We start from the raw sequence: 22,198 nt of genomic DNA on the forward strand, positions 1-22,198 counted from the left end.
AGACATAAGACCAAGGTCATATACTAAAGAAAGAGCCCAGATTCAACCTTCCATCTTTTGATTCCAAGTCCATTCTCATAAACCATACTGCTTCCTATGAAAATTGAAAGTTGTACCTATTGCTCCTCATTCATTCATTCATTCATCCAACTCTCTGCGAATGTTCTTGGCTTTGCCTCCTTTCTCTGAAATCTTTTCCGATCTCTTGCCAAGCCATTGGGTTTGATTATCTTATACACCTGATTTAACAAATTCTTATGATTTTTTAGTGAACCTTCTTCCATCCTGATTTGAGGAATGTTCCCCCACACACTTTACCCCCATTCCTGTTATTTATCTCTAATCACTGGCCCTGGTAGATTCTATTCTCCATGGTAGTAAATAAAACTTAGATAGGATTCCTCAACCAGAAATCACAATTGTCAGTACCACTTTTATGATTGCAAATATTCTATACATGTATATTTTTATTGCAGGGCTTGCTGATTTATTGTAATGCTTACTCACTCATTCAGTTATTATTTGCCAAAATATTTAGAATTTCCAGAGCATTTTGAGAGTTTATGAAGGAAAAAGGACAGAATATATAAATATTTAAAACTGGGAAAATCTGGAAGATATGTTCATTGTATCACATCGAGTAGGATAGAATGCAACACTTAGATTTATGGCTTAGTGGTTTGGGAGGGGGAAGAGAAAGAAATAAGTATTTATATAACTCTGACTGTGTGCCAGGCACCATGCTAAAAACTTTACAAATATTGTCTTATTTGATTCTCCCAACAACTCTGGGAGGCAGATAGTTGTTATCTCCATTATATAGTTGAGGAAACTGTGCTTCAGGTCACAATTAGTAAGTGTCTGAGACTGGGTTTGAACTCAGGTCTCACTCTGTTTTTAGGCTGAAATATCACTTTCCTGCTTAGCTTAATTCTGCTTTCCTGTCCCTACCCTGTTTTCCTCAGAAAATCCTAAAACGGAGCAATAATATTCAGAGGTGTTCAGGTCAAGTGTGGTGGATGAAGAAAGCAATTCCCTTCCTCTTCATTTTATGTTTCTGACCTATTTGCTGTAGCCCCAATTTGCAAGGAATTTCCAGACCCTGAACTTCTCAGCAAATGTTTTGATATCTGAAAGCTGGAGAGAGAGATATAAAAGCATACTTTCTCAAGAAACGCAAAGGAAATCACTTAGTCAACATAGGTACTCACAGAGCATTGTAGACCCCTAACAGGGGTCCTCAAACTACGGCCCGCGGGCTAGATGCGGCAACTGAGGACGTTTATCCCCCTCACCCAGGGCTATGACGTTTCTTATTTAAAGGCCCACAAAACAAAGTTTTTTTTTTTTTTTTTTTTGTTTTTTTACTATAGTCTGGCCCTCCAACAGTCTGAGGGACAATGAACTGGTCCCCTATTTAAAAAGTTTGAGGACCCCTGCTAAGGTCTAAGGAAAATATAGACAAGATTTCTAACCTCAGGGAGCTTGAAGTCTAAAGTGAACCTTTTGAGACAGCTACGATTGAAGTTGTTGGGACTGAGATGAGTTGGATTTTTAGTTTGCTTGTAGGTAAGAGTAAAGAAGATAATTAATATGTCTTAGCTCCCTATTTTCCATGGGATTTAGTTAAAGAACTAGAGCAGGAAGTTAATTAGCTCAACTCTCTGGTTATTTGATATGTATTTTTCTCAGAGACACCTGTACCTTCTGAAAAAGTACAGTGATCCTTTGGCAAACAACTCGGGGAAGGGTAGAGAATTAAGATGGGATTTTTGTCTTTTAATGAAGCTAACCTGCGCTCTTTCCTTACTTAAGGACACATATTTTAAAAAAATAAAGGTAACATTTTATGTTGAATCTATTTTAGAACTCATTTTCTATATTGTAGATGGAATAGGTGAAATAGAGTTTGAATTAATTCTGATGAAGAGTCAATCAGATCACCAAGAGTAAATTGAATTTTATTAGGCTTTGCTGCCAGTAATGAATTACTATAATTTTCTGTCATGGTAAGTTTGATTATTAATGCTTTTAGTCTCTGAGTGTAGCTAGTCCCCCTCCCTGGACCACTATTGCTACTCTTTATCCCTCTTTTGGTCATTTTCCTTTTCCTTCTCTTTTATTCTTTTTCCACATTTTCCCCCAACCATTTCTTCAGTTCAATCTGAAAAGGATATTTTTTAAAATGACCATCTCAATAAGAATGTTATTGCATGCTTCGTTATGGCCACAAACGGCCTGGACAGAATTTCAGTCACCTCCCTTAATTTTTGAGGTTAAGTGAAGGGGATAAATAAAGTTATGCTTCCTGCACGGGCCTGAGGAATTTAAAACTATATTCCCCAAATCCAGTGACTGGCCACACTTACTCTATCCAAGTACAGTACCAGTGTTTTCTTCCATCTCTCTCGCCTTTGGTTGGGAATAAGACCAGCTGTTAAAAATAAGAGATCATGAGTCAAACCCCCAATCCCAATGTAGTCATTACAGTTTCCATTCCAGCTGATGGAACCCCTCCCAACATGCTGTGCTCCCTACTGCGCCCCTTGAGGAAGTACTGTCAGTTTTATACATAGAGACCTCTGATTCAGTTGTACTGAGAAAATAATAAGGGATAGAAAGCAGTAATTTTGAAGACTCGGCTTTTACAAAGAGTTATCCTTGTGGCTTCAAATGTATTTTTGATTAAATCCCTATGTTGATATTGAGCATCAGTCATGAACTTACTTTTTTTTTAAAGAAAGAAAGGATGGATGGAAGAAGGGAAGAAAGGAAAGAAAGATAGATGAAAAGAAGAAAAAGAAGGAAAGAAATTTATTACTTGTGTATACTATGAGAGTATGGACAAAGGGGTCCCTTTGAGCTGTGTAGCTCTTAATTTTAAGAATTTTCCCAGGATTTTATGATTTGGGGTGGCTTTTGTTTTTGTTTTTCAGACACTGTCTTTGATTTCATCAAAGATGAAAGTTCCCAACGAGGAACATGCCTGTCCCCCTTTCCTTTCTGCCAGTCAGCATTTGCTATGCAACAAATGGTTGTAAATAAAGAGATGGAATGGAAGGATTGAGTGGGCTTCAGTTCAGTGTCACTTATCCAATATGGATTTTATGTTTTTTTGGCTTCTTCTCTCTTTCCTTATTAAGGACAGCACAGTAACGCTTTGATGTCATAGTACAAGCCTCAAGAAGTTTCATTTTAGAATTCTTATTATTACCTCCCTGAAGCCTAAGGAAAGGCAAGGGAATCCTAGGGGAAAGTTAGAGAAGATGCCTTGAAGTAGCCAGGGAGGTCGGAAATTAATTTCTACCTCTGTCACATATGGCAAAGAGGTAGTGCAATAGATATAGTTCCAGGGCTGGAGTCAAAAAGACACATCTCCTGAATTTGATCTCAGACACCAACAGCTTTATGACCCCAGGTGAATCACTTCACCCTGTTTGCCTCAGTTTCCTCATCTGTAAAATAATCTGGAAAAAGAAATGGCAAATTACTCCATTATCTTTGCCAAGAAAACTTCAAATAAAGTCACAAGGAGACATACAAGCCTGAAAATGACCGAAGAACAACAATGACAATCTGCTTTGTCCATTAGATTCAGTTAAGCCTTTTTTTCAATAGCAAAAAAATTGCAAATTCTGTCTTTCCCCCTTTCATATCAGGAGTGGCAATAGAAAGTAACCAGGCTCACAGGAGAGGTTTCCCCTTTCTCAGGTTATAGTTGGTGCCAGAGAGCAGTAAGCATTGTACACAGCAGCAAGATTCAGCCCTCTTCTAATTAGCAAAGTGATTGAAGAGCTCTATTACCTTGGCCAGACTTTCTCCAGCCAATCATTAAAGCAATGACTCTTTTCCAATCAGCAGACTCCCAGCAGAGCAGCTGCGTGCAAAAACGTCCTCTCCGCTCAATTCCTGTCAAATTCTGTGTTCTGTCTCTTATATGCAGCTTTTTTTGTAGCTTTCTGTCTTCTGACTCCAGCTTCTTTTCAGACTTTTGAGCTCAGCCTTTATTTCTATCGCTTCCTATAGCTTCTTCTCCTACAAATATATCTTCTAAAGCTTCAAATTTGAGCTCCCTTGTGGTCAATGTCTCAAATTTATGATACAAATCTCAAGAAAACTACTTTTCTGTCAGGTATAAACTCAGTGGTGTTTAAATAATTTCCCTTTACTCCCTGGGCAGTTATTTGATTTAACTTACAATTTTTCCATTATAACCCACAAATCTCTTAAAAGAAAAAAAAAGCCCATCTTGTCTACTATGTACTACAAATCTCTAAAAACAATCACATATACATTGGGCTAATGGGCCACAATTTCCTGTAGCTATCATTAACCCACTCATTGCTCTGTCTTCAAATAGAACCTCTTAGTACATTCATCTAAGGAACAGTTTTCTCATTTATATACTCCTCAGAATAAGCTATTTTTCTCAAGCATTTTATCTGAGGCTGTGTTTCTGCACAAATTGATTTTTACTTGTTTTCCTTACTCCTCCTGCCCCCTTTGACAACAAAACTGCAGTTATAAAAGTATATATGAAAATATATGCCTTATATAAACAAAGTAAATATTAGGTAAATAGGAGAAATCCTGGAAATGAGGTAGGATGCAATGCTGGGGGATCACCTATAGAGAAAATAGCACTTGAGCTGAGCTTTGGTTTAAATTAGAGATTCTAAGAAGTAGAGATGGGCACAGATTACATTCTAGACAGAGAAGATACAAAGGCAGAGAGGTGGTAGATGCAATATTGTATTTGAGGACACCAAGAAGGCCAGTTTGGTTTGACTATGGAATGCACAATGGAGTTTTATGTAAAAAATCTGAAAAGAGAGGTTGAAGACAGACCGCTAAGGGCTTCAAGTGCCACATTGAGAAGTTTGAAAAGATGGTAGAAAGTCATTGGAGTTTGTGAACCAAGGATATTTTTTTTAGGTGGCCATATGAAGGATGGTTTAGAGATGAAAGGGAGACTTAAGGGAGGGAGCATCATTAGAAGGCTATTGCAATAATTCTGCCTAGAGAGGGGATAGAGACCTGAAGTATGGTGAAGGTCATAAGAATAAGAAGAAGGGAGGGAAGGGGAAGAAAACAAGCATTTTTTAAAAAGCATAACCTATTGCCAGACATATATCTAGTACTGAGAACTACAAATATCTCATTTGATTCTCACAATATCCTTATATTATAGTTGAGGAAACTGAGATGGATAGAGATTAAGTGACTTGCTCAACTTCACACAGCTAGTAAGTATCTGAAGCTGGACTTGAACTCAGATGGTCCTGACTTCAGATCCATATCTGTATTCAATGCATCAGCTAGCTGGAAGATATAAAAGTTGCTGTGGAGATAGGATCAAGAGAACTTGGGAAGTTACTGGAAATGAGGAGCGGGCAGTGAAGGATATTGAGGAGATGATGACTGAGATTGTGAATCTAAGTAACTGGAAGGATGATAGTATCCTCAATAGAAATTAGGAAGGTTGGAAAAAGGGAGAGTTTTAGGGAAAAGCTAAATTTTGCTTTGGATATGTTGAGTTTGAGAGTCCTCTGTAACATCCAGTTGGAAATGTCCAATGGTTTATATTAGTAAAGTAGACCTGAAGTTCAGTAGAGAATTGCATATATAGATCTTGAAATCATCTGTGTAGAATGAAAAGATGGATGATAGAATTGATCATCGAACCCATGAGAGCCAATAAGATTACCAAGAGAGTGTGAAGAGAGAAAAGTAGGGGACCTCAAACAGAACCTTAAGGTACAGCCATATTTAGGGGGATGGACATAGATGGTGATCCACAAAAAGAGACAAAAAAAGAGAGAGAGAGCAGATGGATAGAAGTATCAAGAGTAGTTTCACAAAAATGTAGAAAGGAGAAAATGTTCAGATTAGTGTGGTTAAGTGTCAAATGCTATAGAGAACTGGGAAAAGGTGAGAGCTAAGACAAGACACTACATTTGACAATTAAGAGATTATTGGTGACATTGAAGAAAGCAGATTTGGTTGAGTGAGGATGAGAGAAGCTAAAGTACAAAAGATTGAGAAGGCAATAAGAAGAAAGTTCAGCATTGATCTTTTGAACAAGATCATCTTATTCAGTACCAGTATTTTTGTACCAAACTGATAATTTGTGATTGGTTTCCACTTTTTTGAAGCAGAAACTGTTGAAATTCCTGGGTTTTTTTGTTTGTTTGTTTGTTTGTTTTTACTGTGGGTCTTTTTACTTCTAAAGTTTCCTCCATCTTCCATTATATGCAAACTTTGAGTCATACACCCATGACCTAAAATTGACTTTCACAACATTAAAAGGACGTTTTAGAAATTGCAGCTCAGAGTTCAGTGACATGCTCAAGGTCACAAACTGGCACCCAGCTCTTCTAATTCTAAATTTACTTCTCTTTCCACTATATTATGGGACCTACTCAATAACCAGTTTAGATCACTGCAGAAGGGAATACAAATTCTGATGGAGCAGAATACTTCCATGCATTTATAATCTCATATCTCTGAAATTCTCTCCCCCAGTACAGATTGCAATGCTTCCATACTTCCCCTTTGTCATTCTAGTTCAGCTTCCATAAATTCCCCATTTACCCAAAACACTTAGTTTTTAAAATGTATCAAAATTACCTTGATTGTATTTGGGTGGTTCTTGCTCCATGGTCAACATACCTTAGATATTCATGTCTTTGATGATGTCTCCTTCCTTATTAATGCTATCACCTACTTATATTTATCATGACTCTTTCCATGACCCAAATTGGGATTTTTCTGAGATCATGGTGTCCCATGATTTGCAGCCATATAACATCGCTGGATGGGCTTTTAACTGCAGGGAGCAGCTGGAGATGATTAAAAGTGCAGTATACTTTTCCAAATGCAATCTAGCCCAATTTCCATCCTCTATTCAATTCCAGGCCCACATTCATGTCCATCTGCAATGTCTGTAAAAAGAGAAAAGGAGGGGATAATTTTGGAGCATGAGACATTTCTTATCCTGCAGTGAGCAACATAAGAAATCTGGAACAGGAGAAAATGGCGAGAGGAAGGAGACGTTTTCTATGTGCCCCAAATTAACAGCCTATTTACCAATTTCACCTGAGCTTGGCCCTGGTACAAAATCTGATTCATCAGAGAGTATGGTGTCATTGCTAGAGAGCCAATCTCTGAACCAAGAAGACCTGAATTCAAGTCAGGAATGTCTTAAAGCCAGGTTAAAATAGCTTATCAGAGCTGACTTAATGTATTCAGCATGTGCAATTACACATTGGAAATCAGCAAACACTGCAAATCAGGGCTTGATTTATTGTTTTGTGTATTTTCTAGACTTAAGAAAGGGATAGAAAGCATGCTAATGATTTCAGATTAAAATTTAAAAGCACGTCATGTGTACATTTCTTTTGGAGGGGAGAACCAGTTGTTAAACATCTATTAATAATACAGTTCAAGCCCCACTTTTCCCATATACTAACTTTCCAGGGCTCTAGGAAATACTGTTAAGAAGTTTCACAGAAGGTGCTGACCTACATGGGTAGAGGAAGTTTCTTTATCAAAAAGTTCCATATACCAGAGAAATCACAGTCTAGTCTTCTTCCTTATAGCTAATTAGTCTTCTGTTAAGACCAGTGTAGTGGAAAGAATACTGGCGGGGAGTCAAGACCTTTTTCTCCCAACCTCTGCCCCTGGCTAAATTGTGACACTGGGGCTAATCACTTCACTTTGACAGGCTGCAGGCTCTTCCTCTGTTTTCAGCTCTGAATTTTGTAATTAATGGCATGTAATCTGTGAGATGGACCCACAGTTTTATAGACTAAAAGATCACATATCATAGGATCATAAATCTCAAGCTAAAACAGATCTCAAGGGCCAAAAAATAAGTAAAAGTACTTTTACTTTTTTTGTAAATGTACAAAAATATACAAAAAAAAAAAACCCACTTAAATAATACTGAATACAAAAAAACTGAGATCAAGGGAAATTAAATAACTTGCCTAGAGAAACACCTATAGAAATGGCAGAAGTGGACTCTGACATCAGAGAATATGTATGATCTTGTCCAGATCCCTGCAGTTCTGCTACTTTGTAATAATCTTGAACACTGGGTTCCTGCGATCGTGAATCTTGAGTCAGAAAGGTCCTCAGAGATTTTCTCATCTATGCTTTTATTTTAGTGCGATCAAATGATTTGCCTTTGTATTTAATAAACTCTAGGCACTCCTAGGAAACAATATGAACATGTCTAGCAGCATGTAGAAATCTATTTCTCTCTGCTTGATAAAAACCTTCACAAACTCCCCAATCTACCTTCCCTGCATTATGACACATTGCTCCCCTTCATGCACTATGTGCTTCTGTTACTAAAGAAGGGAAAGGGACCTGTATGTGCCAAAATGTTTGTGGCAGCCCTGTTTGTAGTGGCTAGAAGCTGGAAAATGAAAGGATGCCCATCAATTGGAGAATGGTTGAGTAAATTGTGGTATATGAACGTTATGGAATATTATTGTTCTGTAAGAAATGACCAGCAGGATGAATACAGAGAGGCTTGGAGAGATTTACATGAACTGATGCTAAGTGAAATGAGCAGAACCAGGAGATCATTATATACCTCAACAACGATACTGTATGAGGATGTATTCTGATGGAAGTGGATCTCTTCGATAAAGAGATCTAACTCAGTTTCAATTGATCAATGATGGACAGAAGCAGCTACACCCAAAGAAAGAATACTGGGAAATGAATATAAACTGCTTGCATTTTTGTTTTTCTTCCCGGGTTATTTTTACCTTCTGAATCCAATTCTCCCTGTGCAACAAGAGAACTGTAAGGTTCTGCATACATATAATGTATCTAGGATATACTGTAACCTATTTAACATGTAAAGGACTGCTTGCCATCTGGGGGAGGGGGTGGAGGGAGGGAAGGTAAAAATCGGAACAGAAGTGAGTACAAGGGATAATGTTGTAAAAAATTACCCTGGCAAGGGTTCTGTCAATAAAAAGTTATTTAAAAAACTATGTGCTTCTGTAAAACCATTTTTCTTACCCATTCTTAGACTTTTTCTTGAACCTGGATTCTGCTCTCCCTTCATTCTGCCTCTTAGAATCCCTTTTTCCTTCAACATTCAACTCAAATCTCACTCTTTATATATATATCCCCCGCAACCACTAGCGCTCTCTCTTCTAAATCACTTTGTTCCTACTTTGACTATCTGTGTTTCTGTAGATGTTCTTTGAGGGCAGGGCCTGTTTGACTTTTATCTTTGCTATATCCTTCCCCCAATACAATGCCTGGTACATAATAACACTTAATAAGTACTTGTTAATTGATTGATTGAAATGTCAGAACAAAACCTTTGCAGTTCATTGACTACAAAGCTTCTTGGACCATTTCATGTAAGTTAAGCGTATTAAAGAATCAAGGGATAATCTCAAATACTTTTTCTTGCTAATTACTCTGATCTTATTGCTTTATAGATTATTTGAAGCAGAAAACATTTGAAGCTCAAGCCTTTTTGGAAGCAGTGCAATTCTTCCGGCAGGAGAAAGGCCACTATGGATCATGGGAAATGATCACTGGGAATGAAGTCCAGGTAATGTTAGATTGAGCTATGAAGATTAAAATTATCCCACCTACAAAAAGAGAGCCTGAGGCAGAGATGGGAGCCAATGGTACTTTATTAAAGGGTCCATGGTGCCCTCTAATGTAGTAAATCTCAGATCTTCCTCACAATCTGAGATACCTCCTCCTTCTAAGGGCCTATTTTTATAGGACTACATATCCACTTATTCTGGAATAGCTATACCAAATACAGACTAACTCTATTGAATAAGCAAAATAATATCTCAGCAGGATCACAAGTTGGGTGAAACAAGGAATCTCTCCACTTCTTCTTAATTTGGGCAGGAAGAAATGGTACCAGCTATCACAATCAGTGACCTAAGTGATCATGAGATGATCATCAGCTCTTATTAGACAAATGGTCTCCATTTCAATGTAAAGGATATTCATTCTGGAGGAAATTTTGTTCCTCATCTAATAATTTATTTATTTATTTATTACTTTTTTATTATCATTTATTCTCAACAAGAATGATTAAGCACCAACTGTGTACAGAGTACCAGGATATTAACTAATGGAATCTCATCATAGGCAGAGAAGGAGTGTCACTTAAATCTTTTTCTACACAAAGGGTAATCCATTAAAGTGAAGAGACTTAGAAGATACCAACTGCATTTACAAAATACGACTAGGTTTTTCTTTTTTTGTTTTTACATAAGGCCTCAACAAAATTTCTACACTTTTCACCCTATTTGATGATTTACTCTGATTAGTCATTGTAATTCCTTTTGGTAATTTGCCTGATTAATTATCCAGGGTAAGCTGACCGATGTTTTAGGTATTATTCCAGGCATCATACTGCATAAATCCCAAGAAACTATGTTCTGCATGATGACTCTAGCTCTCACAGTGTGGTCCAGTTGTATGTATAATTGAGCAAAGACAAAATGTTGGACAGGATTTTAAAAATATGTATTTAGATGTAGGCATCCAGATTCAAATATGTTATTCTTTTCCCCCTCATGTCCCTGAAGAGTCTTGGGGTCTGTGAGACCTGTTATTGGGAGCCAATACTAGGAAGATGCCAGATGGCTCTCAGCCTCTCTATGGTCATTAAACTTCTAAAACTCAAAATATTTTCTCAAGGAGACAGGGCTGTTTTTTTTTAATTGTTTTACCATATGACCCAGAATTTTCCTTTCTATAGAGTTCAAACCTATTTATTTCCCAACCTGAGACAAAGAGCTGAACTTGTACAAATTCTTATTTGCTGGATTTGAGATATCCCTAGTGCATTCATTAGAAATTCTAAGAAGAAAAAGAAACTAAATATTTATGAGAAATAAAAAATAAAAGCTTATCATATTACATGATCATTAGATTTACAGCTAGGAGGGATATTGGAGATCAGCTAATCCAACTTTTTCATTTTGAGGAAATTATGGCCCTGGGAGATTTTGCTGATATATCCCAAGTCATAAAGTTTGGTGAGTTATGTAGTAAAGATTCTAACTCAAGTTTTCTGATATCAAACCCAATTTTCTTTCATTCTTCTAATCACTATGTGTATAAATTTATATCAACAACAATTTATTAAATACCTGCTTTGTGCAAAGCATTGAGCACGGAAAGAAAAAAACAAAACATTTCCCACTTTCAAGAGCTAATATTCTAGAGGTGGGATCCACTATCTTTGTATTTAAAGTGGAATTATATGCAAAATAAGGTAATTTTAAGACCAAAGGAACCCTAACAGCTTACTGAAGGCTCATGAGCCTTTAAGAGTCTCAATTTCCTGATCTGCCTGATGTGAGGGCATGGTCATGCAACATTTAAACAAAATTAATTTAGAGTATTCACTGGAACATTAAATACTTAAACTGAAGCTTAAGTACTCTGGCTACATGATGAAAAGATAGGACTCATGGAAAAAGACCCAGATCTTAGGAAAGACTGAAGGCAAAATGAAAAGGGGATAGCAAAGGTTAAGATGGAGGAATAATGTCCTGGCAAAAAGAGCATGACCTTGGACAAACTTTGAGGAATGGTGGAGGATAGAAGGTCCTGGCATGTTGTGGTCCATAGGGCCACAAAAAGCTGGACATGACTGAACTGCTGAACAACAAAGTGGCGCCATGAAATATGACAACTTCAAAGGTGTCTTATAGTTCTCAATCTGTGATTGCATTGATCAGTTAAATTGGAAAAGGCCTCATATTAGAGACAGTACCTGAGCTGTGCTTTAATAGAAGCTAGGGAGAAGAATCTGCAAGGTAAAAAAGAGGAGGGAAGGCAGTTCCTTGGGGGAAGGAAGTAAGAAGTAGAAGATATGTCATTTGTGGTTGGGAATTGTTAATGACCTATTTGACTAAGGTGGAGGATAGGTGAAGAGGAGTAATAAGAATATGAAATAAGACTGGAAAAGTAAGTGGATGCCAAATTTGTGAAAGTGCTTAAAATAGGCTAATTAAAATATATATAAAATTTTGTCCTTGAAGTAGTAGTATAAATTAACTAGAGTATAAATTAAGAATAAAGGGAAGGGAATAAGCATTTATATAGCACTTCCTATGTACTAGGCACTGTACTAAATGTATTACAAATGTTATCTCATTTAATCCTCATGACAACATTGAAAAGTAGGTATTATTGTTCATTTTACAGATGAGGAAACTAAGGTAAAAAGGATTAAGTGAATTGTGCAGGGTCACATAGCTAACAGTCATCTGAGATTGCATTTGAATTCAGGTATTCCTGACTCCAGGCTCAGTCTTTTATCTACTGTACCACCTAGCTAGAATTTGTGGAAAACAGCTTTAATTTCCATAGCACTTTACAGTTTACAAGGGATTTTACAAGAATGATCTCATTTGATCCTCATAAAAACTCTTGCAGATAAGGTTATCCCCTTTTAACAGATGAGGAAACTGAGGCTAAGAGAGATTAAGTCATTTTCCCAGGATGATCCAGCTAGTAGGTGTCAGACATAGACTCTGAACTCCAGGCTTTGAGTCTCTTAGCTCTTGCTCTTTATCCATGCTACCTCATGGCTACTTCCATAGAGAGATGGGGATAGATGGAAGAGAAGTTGGAAAAGTAGAAGCAACAAAACTTGGAAGTGGAGAGGGAAGAGTTAATGGTGACTCCACATTACTAATCTAGGTGAGTAAAAGGAGGGTGCCATCTTTGACAGGGCTCTGGAATACAAAAAAAAAGAGCGTAAAAGCCCCTGTCCCTAAGAAGGCGAGGGACAAGGGAAGCATATGCTGACACAGGCTTATAAACACCAGCATTGGTACTGCGGTGACAAAGTGTGCCATGAAATAATGTAGGCAGTTAGAATAAGGCTGTACATTTGTAATAAGGACATTACCATGAATCAAACTAAATTAAGTAGAGGAGAAATCAATGTATGTTGGGGTCATCACATAACCTAAACTTGAGGGAGGTCTAGCAGCAGTTCTCAGATCATTTACACTTCATTTATGAAGTCTAGCATTCCATTGGCACGAATTGATGGTTATTTTATGTTAAATTCTAGGTGGGTATAAATCTTACCTTAGGTCATCTTTCCTTTGGTTCCCCTCTGTAGTGCCAGAGAATGTCCTAATCACAGAATCTTTACTCCCTCATAACTTAAATATTTTTAATGGAAACATAAACATAGAATTTTAGAACTGGAATGAACCTTTGAGATTATTCTCATTTTACTAGTGAGAAAATTGGGATTAAATGAGTTACTTAGTTAGTTAATGGCAGTAGCAATGGCTGTGCCAAAGCCAGAGCCAGAACTAGAATTGGTTGGATTTCTAGTCCAGTTTCATCATGTCATACTGCTTTTTGTAGACATGGTGGGATCTTTCTACCCAAAGAAATCAAGGACATCAGGACTTGACCCTTAGATAAAAAAAAAATGTTTTTTGAAACATTTTGTGTGGTAGGAGAGAACTGGAAAGAAAGTAGGTATGAATTAGTTAGGGAATGATTGAAATAATTGACGTTTATGAATAAAATGGAAAGCTATCACATAAGAAATGATGAACATGAAGATGTCTTTAAAAAAAAAAAACTACTTGAGAAGACTTAAATGAAGTGAGGCAACATGAAACCAAGAGAATAATTTAAAGAATGACCAAAAAAATGCAAAGGGAATCTGAAAGATTTCAGAATTCAAGTTAAAACAGTGAGCAATTATAAGTCTAAAGGATTAACAGTGAAGCATGCTTCTAGCTTTTTTGTAGAGAGGTGGTGGACTAAGGGTATGTAGTGAGGCATACATCATTTTTCATAAGTGATGTGTTGATTTGTTTTACTTGGCTGTACTTTTCTTCTACAAAGAAGGGTTGAGTTCAGAGAAAGTAGGCAAGTTACTGGGAAGTAAAAGTGTATATTTTAAAAGTGTAGATATCAATAAACTTTATAACATATTTTAAATGTAACCTGTGAGAATCTGATTTACCAATAAAAACGAAGATATTCTGATTTTATACTTGTTAAGCACCTACTATGTGCTGGGCATTGAGTTAGCAATGTGACTTAGTGGATAGGACACTGGATCTGGAGTCAGGAACACCTGAGTTCAATCCACCTTCAGATATTTCCCAGCTAGGTAAGTCATTTACTATTTTTGTCTTAATCTATTTAATCTACTGGAAAAGGGTTAAGACAATCCCATATAGGGTCATGAAGAATCAGACAGAACTGAACAACTTAACAGTGATTGATAATATAATTATAATAGTGATAACATAATATAATTGATGAGCCTTTAACAATAATATCTATTTCTTAGAGTGGCAAAGAACAGAACAGAACAGATTCAGACACTGAAGAGAAGGATGCCCAGAATAAGAGATGAAAGAAAATACACAAACACTAAAGAGGATAGAATTTACCAAATGATTTAGGAATATGGCTTATTCTAAAAAGCTCGCTCTGATCTATAGAGTTCTTTATTTAAAGCATTGTGCTTATTTTCATATTTTCTTCATGCCTGCCAAAGCACTTACTCATAATGTACTAACCTAGAAGACCTATAATCAGAAGACTCCCAGACAATTTGCAAGATTATCTTTCTAGTAATGACTCACTCTAAAAGCATGGTGTGCCCCCACAGTTGGTTATGTTCAATGGTTATGGTTATTTTGGTCCCATATTCAGGCTGCACAAATAACTTAGAATAACTTACCCATAAAGTTTGTTATTGTGGAAATATTAAGATATCCTGAAAACCCATACTGATTCATTTGTTGCTTATGTAAGTATATATTTGTCCTCAAGTACAGTTGGTCAATAAATATACTACTCCTTCTTAGAACAGGGTAACTGACTGGGAGACAAGGAGGAGTCAATATTATCATCATAGCATCATGGGAAATGTGGTATATTGGGTAGATATCTGGATTGAAGGTGAGGATAAAAAAATCCTCTCTCCATAGGTTCAAATCTCTCCATAGACAATAACTAGCTGTATGAGCTTGAAAAGCACACTTAATGTCTTTGAGCCTCAGTTTCCTTATCTTCAAAATGGAGATATTAATGCCTGCATTACCTTCCCAGCAGATTTAGTGTGAAGACTGAATGAGATAATATATACAAAACACTTTGCAGACGTTAAAATATAATAAAAATGTGAGCTAGAATTGTCATAGACTGAAACCAAAAGAGAATTCAGAGAAGATCTACTCCAACCCATTAGTTTTACAGATAAAGTAATTGAGAAACAAAATTCCAGAGGTATTAGCAAGCATAGGTGAATGTCTTAAAAAATGTGGAAGTTGGGAGGGACCTCAACAACCATCTGGTCCCATCCATATACCAAAAGAATCTCCACTGTCACTTACTAAACAAGTGGCTGTTCCATCTCTACTTGAGGGCTTCTAAACAGGAAAAACTCACTAATTCTTAAAGCAGATAATTTTGGCATCCCTTTGTCCCAAACAAAAGAAAAGCAGAGTGCCAGGGAAAATATTGTGTTATTATATACAAAGGTAAATCTTGACTTTTGAATATTTAAATATTTAATTTATTTAACTTATTAAATTAAATTAAATATTAAGTATTTACAATGAGTCAAGGTATATACTGTCATCTACTTTTAATGTGACAAAAAACAATGTTCTCCTTTAGAGTGTGACTCAGGACAATCTAGAACATAGTAGGTAATTAATATTGAGACAACTAGAAGGCTGGATCTGGACTTGAGGAGATTCATCTTCTGAGTTCAAATCTGGTTTCAGGTACTAGCTTTGTGATTTAATCCTGTTTGCTTCATCTGTAAAATGATCTGGAAAAGGAAATGGCAAACCATTGTCAAGAAAACCATGAGTTCACAAAGAATCAGACAAAACTGAAATATAAAACAATGTATGCTTTTTTGTTTTCCCTTTTCTTTAAGTATAGGTTTAGCGTGTGTCTTTTTCTCTTTTTACTATATACTTGGTAATCTCTTTAGCTTTCTTGGGTTTAATTATCATCTCTATGATGATAACTTCCAGAGCTTTATATCCATCCTTAGTCTCTTTACTTGTTCCAGTCACCAACTCTTTACTAAACATTTCAATCTGGGTTCTTGCCTCAAACTCCACACTTCTAGACATCTCTTCCCATGAAATCTGGCTGTCTTCCTTAGCCCTCTAGTCTCTCAATCTTTGGGTATTTTGCTTTGATAGGTGAGTTTGCATCTTATCTTACATGGAATACAGTCCTAATACTACTCCACAGACATCTCCGCCATCTTTACTTCTGCACCTTTCCTCTTTGCTCCTCTTGATGTATTTTTATCTTTCCTCTGTAGTGTTTTTTGAGGTCTTCATGTAATTGTGTTCCCAATATTTGGCATTATAATTTGCACATAGTGAATGCTTAATAAATTCTCATTGGTTGATTTTAACCAGTCAACAAGCATTTATTAAACACTCATGTGCCATGCACTGTGCTAAATGCTGAGAAAACAAAGAAAGAGAGAAAAAAGGCTGCAAACCCCAAATCTTGCTCTCAAGGAGCTCATAATCTAATAGGAGAGACAGCATGCAAACAATTATGTATGTATGTACTTATATGTATACTTTCCTGTGTATATAAACATATATAATAAAATATATATCTTATTTGTATATTGTCAAACAATATATACATTGTATACACATATGTGTATATATATGGCATATATGCATATGTACTATATAGCTATATACATATATATTTACATACATGTTTATGTGGGAACAATTGGAAATTATCTCAGAAGAAAGGCCTACCATTAAAGGGAATTGAAAAAGACTTCTGGTGGAAAGTGGGATTTTAGCTGGAACTTGAAGGAAGCCAAGGAAACAAAGCGATGGAGGATTAGGAAGGAGAGAACTTTACAGGTGAGGAATAGTCATTGGAAATGCCTGTTTCCTAAGAAACCAGGCTAAGAAAAGGCCAGGCCCAACTGATCAATTGTCATAGTATAGGAAGAGACATTTTCAGAAGAAATCAAAGATATCAGCAGTGACATTAATCACTATTGTTTAGAGAAATGCAAATTAAGACAACTCTGAGATACCACTACACACCTGTCAGATTGGCTAAAATGACAGGGAAAGATAATGATGAATGTTGGAGGGGATGTGGGAAAACTGGGACACTGATGCATTGTTGGTGGAGTTGTGAACGAATCCAACGATTCTGGAGAGCAATCTGGAATTATGCCCAAAAAGTTATCAAACTGTGCATACCCTTTGATCCAGCAGGGTTACTACTGGGCTTATATCCCAAAGAAATACTAAAGAAGGGAAAGGGATCTGTATGTGCCAAAATGTTTGTGGCAGCCCTGTTTGTAGTGGCTAGAAGCTGGAAAATGAATGGATCCCATCAATTGGAGAATGGCTGGGTAAATTGTGGTATATGAATGTTATGGAATATTATTGTTCTGTAAGAAATGAATAGCAGGATGGATACAGAGAGGCTTGGAGAGACTTACATGAACTGATGCTAAGTGAAATGAGCAGAACAAGGAGACCATTATATACCTCAACAATGATACTGTATGAGAATGTATTCTGATGAAAGTGGATTTCTTCTACAAAGAGAAGATCTAACTCAGTTTCAATTGATCAATGATGGACAGAAGCAGCTACACCCAAAGAAAGAACACTGGGAAATGAATATAAACTGCTTGTATTTTTGTTTTTCTTCCCAGGTTATTTCTATCTTCTGAATCCAATTCTCCCTGTGCAACAAGAGAACTGTTCAGTTCTGCACACATATTGTATCTAGGATATACTGCAACATATTTAACACATATAGGACTGCTTGCCATCTAAGGGAGGGAGTGGAGGGAGGGAGGGGAAAAATCAGAACAGAAGTGAATGCAAAGGATAATGCTGTAAAAAATTACCCTGGCATGGGTTCTGTCAATAAAAAGTTATTTAAAAAAACAGATGGAAGGAGAATAAAATAAAGGTTGATTAGAGCAGCCACCTGATATATTGGCCCCCCACAAAGCTTTTGGGATCCCAAGGCTGGAGTTCCAGAGATGAAAGGGTTAAATCTTTTGTCCCAGCTACAAGGCAGCTGATGAGATGGCAGGGAGGTAAAGTTTCTTCCTCCTAAGATTGTTCTTTTTATCAAGCACTTTGAGAATACTTGGAATTGAAGTGTTCAACTTGAATTTAGTGGTAGGGCACTTCGATTTTCATGAAATATGAAGGTTTCAATTTTCCTCTTGAATTCACCAAAACATGCTTTTTCAGTCCTTTCTTATGTTATTTTCCTCTACTTAGTCTATACTTCAGCTAAATCAGGACTTTTCTCTGTTGCCTTTCTGTGGTCTTCTGCTTCCCTAACCCTTTGGTCAAATTGTCCCTATGCTTGATATGTTCCCATTCCAGCATTCAACTATTAAGATCTTATCCTTTCTTTAAAGTCCTGCTCAAAAGCCATCTTTCCCATAATTCCTCCTCTGGGTCCCTCCTTCCTCAGGGGTCTCCATGTCGCCATCTTGGAGAAAAGATTCTGATGATCTAATGAACTTTTCCATTAGCATGAGCACCAATTAGATCACTGAGCTCAGAGCAAATCATTCTCACTTTCCAAAGTTAATTTGGTTGACTCTTTTATGGGGTGGGAGAAGGGGTGGAGAAGTAATTTTATCCAAATATTATTTTTAAATGAGTAGAGCAGATGTTTGGAATGACTTTTCTCCATATTTTTAATCTTCACCCTCTATACCCCCAGTGTTTTTTTCTAAGCTAAGTTCTGCCCAGAGCCTTGTACTAGATATGGCCCAACCTGAAAAGATCATATTTACAAACAGAATAAACATCATTCCTGTTCTAGTGAAAGTGAAATGATGGGGAGCAATTATGATACAGTACATGAATTTCTACTGAAGCTCCAAAGACACATATTTCTTGGCCTAAGAGATCAATTCCTCCAAATTTTAGGACCTTGTGACTTCCTTATATACCTGTTTGTTTTTCATATTTAAATGTTTCCCTTGGTTTCTGGGTAAAAGAATCCTGAAAGTCTTCAAAAAAATTTTTTTTTCTCAAATAAAATATGCATCACTCCTACTTATTTGATAAATTTCTGTGAGCATCTGTTTATTTTTAAATGTTTTTATTTTCAGTTCTAAATTCTTTCCCTCCCTTTATTTCTTCCTCCACCCATTGAGAAAGCAAAAAAAAATATGATATCCATTATACAGATGAAGTGACGTAAAACATATTTCTTTATTAGCCAATGAATATCTGGTTTTGGGAGACTTATTCAGAGTCCTGGTATCCAGTTTCTGCTCCTTTCCACTTCCTATCTTTGATCCATGAGAAAATAATTTAAAGGTAATAGTCCTTGTTGTCTCTCCTATGCTATAGTCTAGCCCTGCTGTTAGATGTTTCCAAATGAATAGCCCCTAGAAATCCCAAACTCATGTTTAAACCAGACCTCATTATCTTGTTTTTTCTTTTCTTTTTTATTACATTAATAAATATTTATAGAATAAAACAAGAATTTCCATAACATGCTACAATAAAAAGATGATTGTACATGAAACTGCAAATCTACTATGTCCAACCTGCTATTCTTTTCAAATATACAACAAAATCATTATGAAATTTCTTTTTTCTCCTCCTTTTTTTACCCTTACCCCATTTTAGAGATGACTATCATTAGACACAAATAAATGCATACACACAAATGTAAAATTATTTTTCTTCTCTCCTTTACTCCCCTATTGTTCCCACTGTCCCTGTTTCTGTTGAGAATATCCTTCCAGTCAGTGAGGTTTACAATGTCAGTCATCCTTGACTCTTTGGTCTTTTTCATTCCTCCCTGCCCCCATATTCAGTGTCTACCTCAACGTGCTCTTTTGTATCCATCCTTTTCTCTCCACTGACATGGTTACTGCCCTGGTTTCAGGCCTTATCTTGCCGAGCCTATTGAAAGAGCCTCTTAATTGGTCTCCTTGCTTCCAGTTTCCTCCCTGCCTTATACTTTCTTTGCTTATCTTCCCAACTTATATTCCTAAAAAGCAATTCAAACCATGTCACTTCTTTGACAAAAAGCTTCCAACCTCTTCATGTTGCCTTTAGGGAGGGAAAAGATTTCTGTTTGCAATTTACAGCTCTTCATATTCTAGCTTTAAGAGCCTTTTACAAGCTTATTTTCCATTTGTCCCCTTCCTACACTCTGTTTCCAACCTATTTGCTATTTTACTCATATATGGTTTTCCATTTCTGCCTATATACCGTTGCCCAAGGCTTTGCTCCAATAGTAAAATGCACATACTCTCTCCTTCCTCATCCTCCCTACTTAGAATATCAAAGTAGAGTCTAGCTCACTTACCACCTCCTACTTGAGACTTTTTCCTAGATGCTAATAATTTTCCTTCATCAAAATAACTTTGCCTTTTTGTTGCATCTTTTGTATTTACGTATGCAAGTTTGTGCTTTTTCTTGCCAGAACCCAGTAAGTCCCTGAAGGATAGTTTTGACTTTTGTCTCTATATGCAGTATCAAGAACATAGTAGGTATAAATGCTTTTTAAATTAATTGAACAAGTATATTAAATTTCTCTTGATTGATTGACCTAGTGTTTGATTTTAATCAATCTCCTGCTTCATTTTTTCAGGCCCAATCTGAAAACAGAGACCTCAGTCAGTTGACCTCTTAGGTCCCTTTCATTATATTTATTTTTAGTCCCTGGGCATGTATATTTTTGTTGTTGTACATTAGGGAAAATGTTACTCTCCCAGGGTTTTTTTTTAACCTGAGGTTTATAAGTTTTTCCAGTTTCCCTCTAGATCTAGTTAATGATCATGAGCCCCTTCCTAGAGAGAAAAGTTATTTCTTCAAGGAGAATAAGACTGTTTAACTTTTTGCATGTGTTGGTGCAGTCCTCAGACTTAGCACTATAACTAAAACATAGTAAACATTTAATAGTAACTGTCAATTGATTCTGCTACTTAGTGGGGACTAAAACTCCACTTGTGATACTGCATCTTTGTTAAGACCTAAAATGTCTCTTGATAAGAAAATATTCATTCATTCATTCAATAAACATTTATTAAGTGCCTACTGTGTGTCAGGCTCTAGGAATAACAAAAGAAGGAAAAGAAAGTTCCTGCCCCTAAGGATCTTAAAAGAGCACTTTAAGCTGAGGTCTATAACTTAAACCTTTTAGCACATTTTTAACGGGAACATTGGAAAGGAATAGCTGATAAAGTTCTGAGGGAGGGCTGATCTGATTCCTTCCCACAAGGAAAAGTTCCTTTTTCACCTAAACTTAACCCACCCTGATAACTGTGACTTAGTGGAAAAAACAGGGGAACGGGGAAGGAACACATATTTATTATTATGCACTATATGCTAGACACTGTGCTAAACTATTTCCTCATCTGATAATCACAAACAACTCTGGGAGGTAAGTATTATCATGATCCTCATTTTACAGGTGAGGAAACTGAGGCACATAGAATTTGAGTGACTTGTCTAAGATCCCACAGTTAATAAGTGTCTAAGAGTCTGATCTGAGTTTGAGGCTTCCTCACTCCAAGCCCAGCACTTCTATTCTATTCTATTCTTACCAGTGAAGGAGTCAGGAGACTGAGTTCTGGTCCTAGGGCTGCCACTGGTTAGTTTGCTGATTTCAGCTTCTCTGAGCCTTTATTTCCTGCCTAAATAATAAGGCAACTGGGCTCAATGATCTCTTGGGGTCCTTCCAGCTCTAAATGCTATGGCACTTTTCTTTTGAGTATGATAAATTGTTGATTCTTTTCTATGTGAAAATATCCATCATCCTCATGAGTTTCTGCCACTTGGGATATTAAAATCTTTGGCTTTTGTTTTATTCAAAATGTCTGTGGCTTCAGGTCCAGAATTGAAACCTGCAGCATTTTCTTACCAGATCCAGATTCTTTTCTTTTTTTCTCTTTTTATTAAAATTATTTTTTGAAAGAGTGAAGTCATTTTTAAGAGTGCTCACTATATTCAAAGTTCTTTGCTAAATTCTTGAGTTAAAATACAAAAAGAGAAGCATTCCCTTCCCTCGAGAAGTTTATATTTCAATAAGGGAAGATGACTTTTTAAAATAGTAGCCAGTGTAATCCCAATAGGATGGAAAATGTAATTTTTGTATCCAGAGATAGAACTATGGA

The 22,198-nt window shown here is 36.5% G+C and overlaps 1 protein-coding gene across 1 annotated transcript in view; it reads left to right on the forward strand.

Annotated features, from left to right (window-relative positions):
• Window positions 1-22,198, forward strand: part of NIBAN1 (niban apoptosis regulator 1) — a 210,474-nt gene that overhangs the window by 155,700 nt on the left and 32,576 nt on the right. Inside the window, exon 6 of the mRNA XM_051998784.1 lies at window positions 9,474-9,589. Within this exon, the coding sequence (XP_051854744.1) occupies window positions 9,474-9,589 (116 nt within the window). The remainder of the gene's footprint in view (window positions 1-9,473; window positions 9,590-22,198) is intronic.

The sequence above is a fragment of the Antechinus flavipes genome, chromosome 4 (genome assembly GCF_016432865.1).
Source record: "Antechinus flavipes isolate AdamAnt ecotype Samford, QLD, Australia chromosome 4, AdamAnt_v2, whole genome shotgun sequence".
Taxonomy (NCBI): Eukaryota; Metazoa; Chordata; class Mammalia; order Dasyuromorphia; family Dasyuridae; genus Antechinus; species Antechinus flavipes.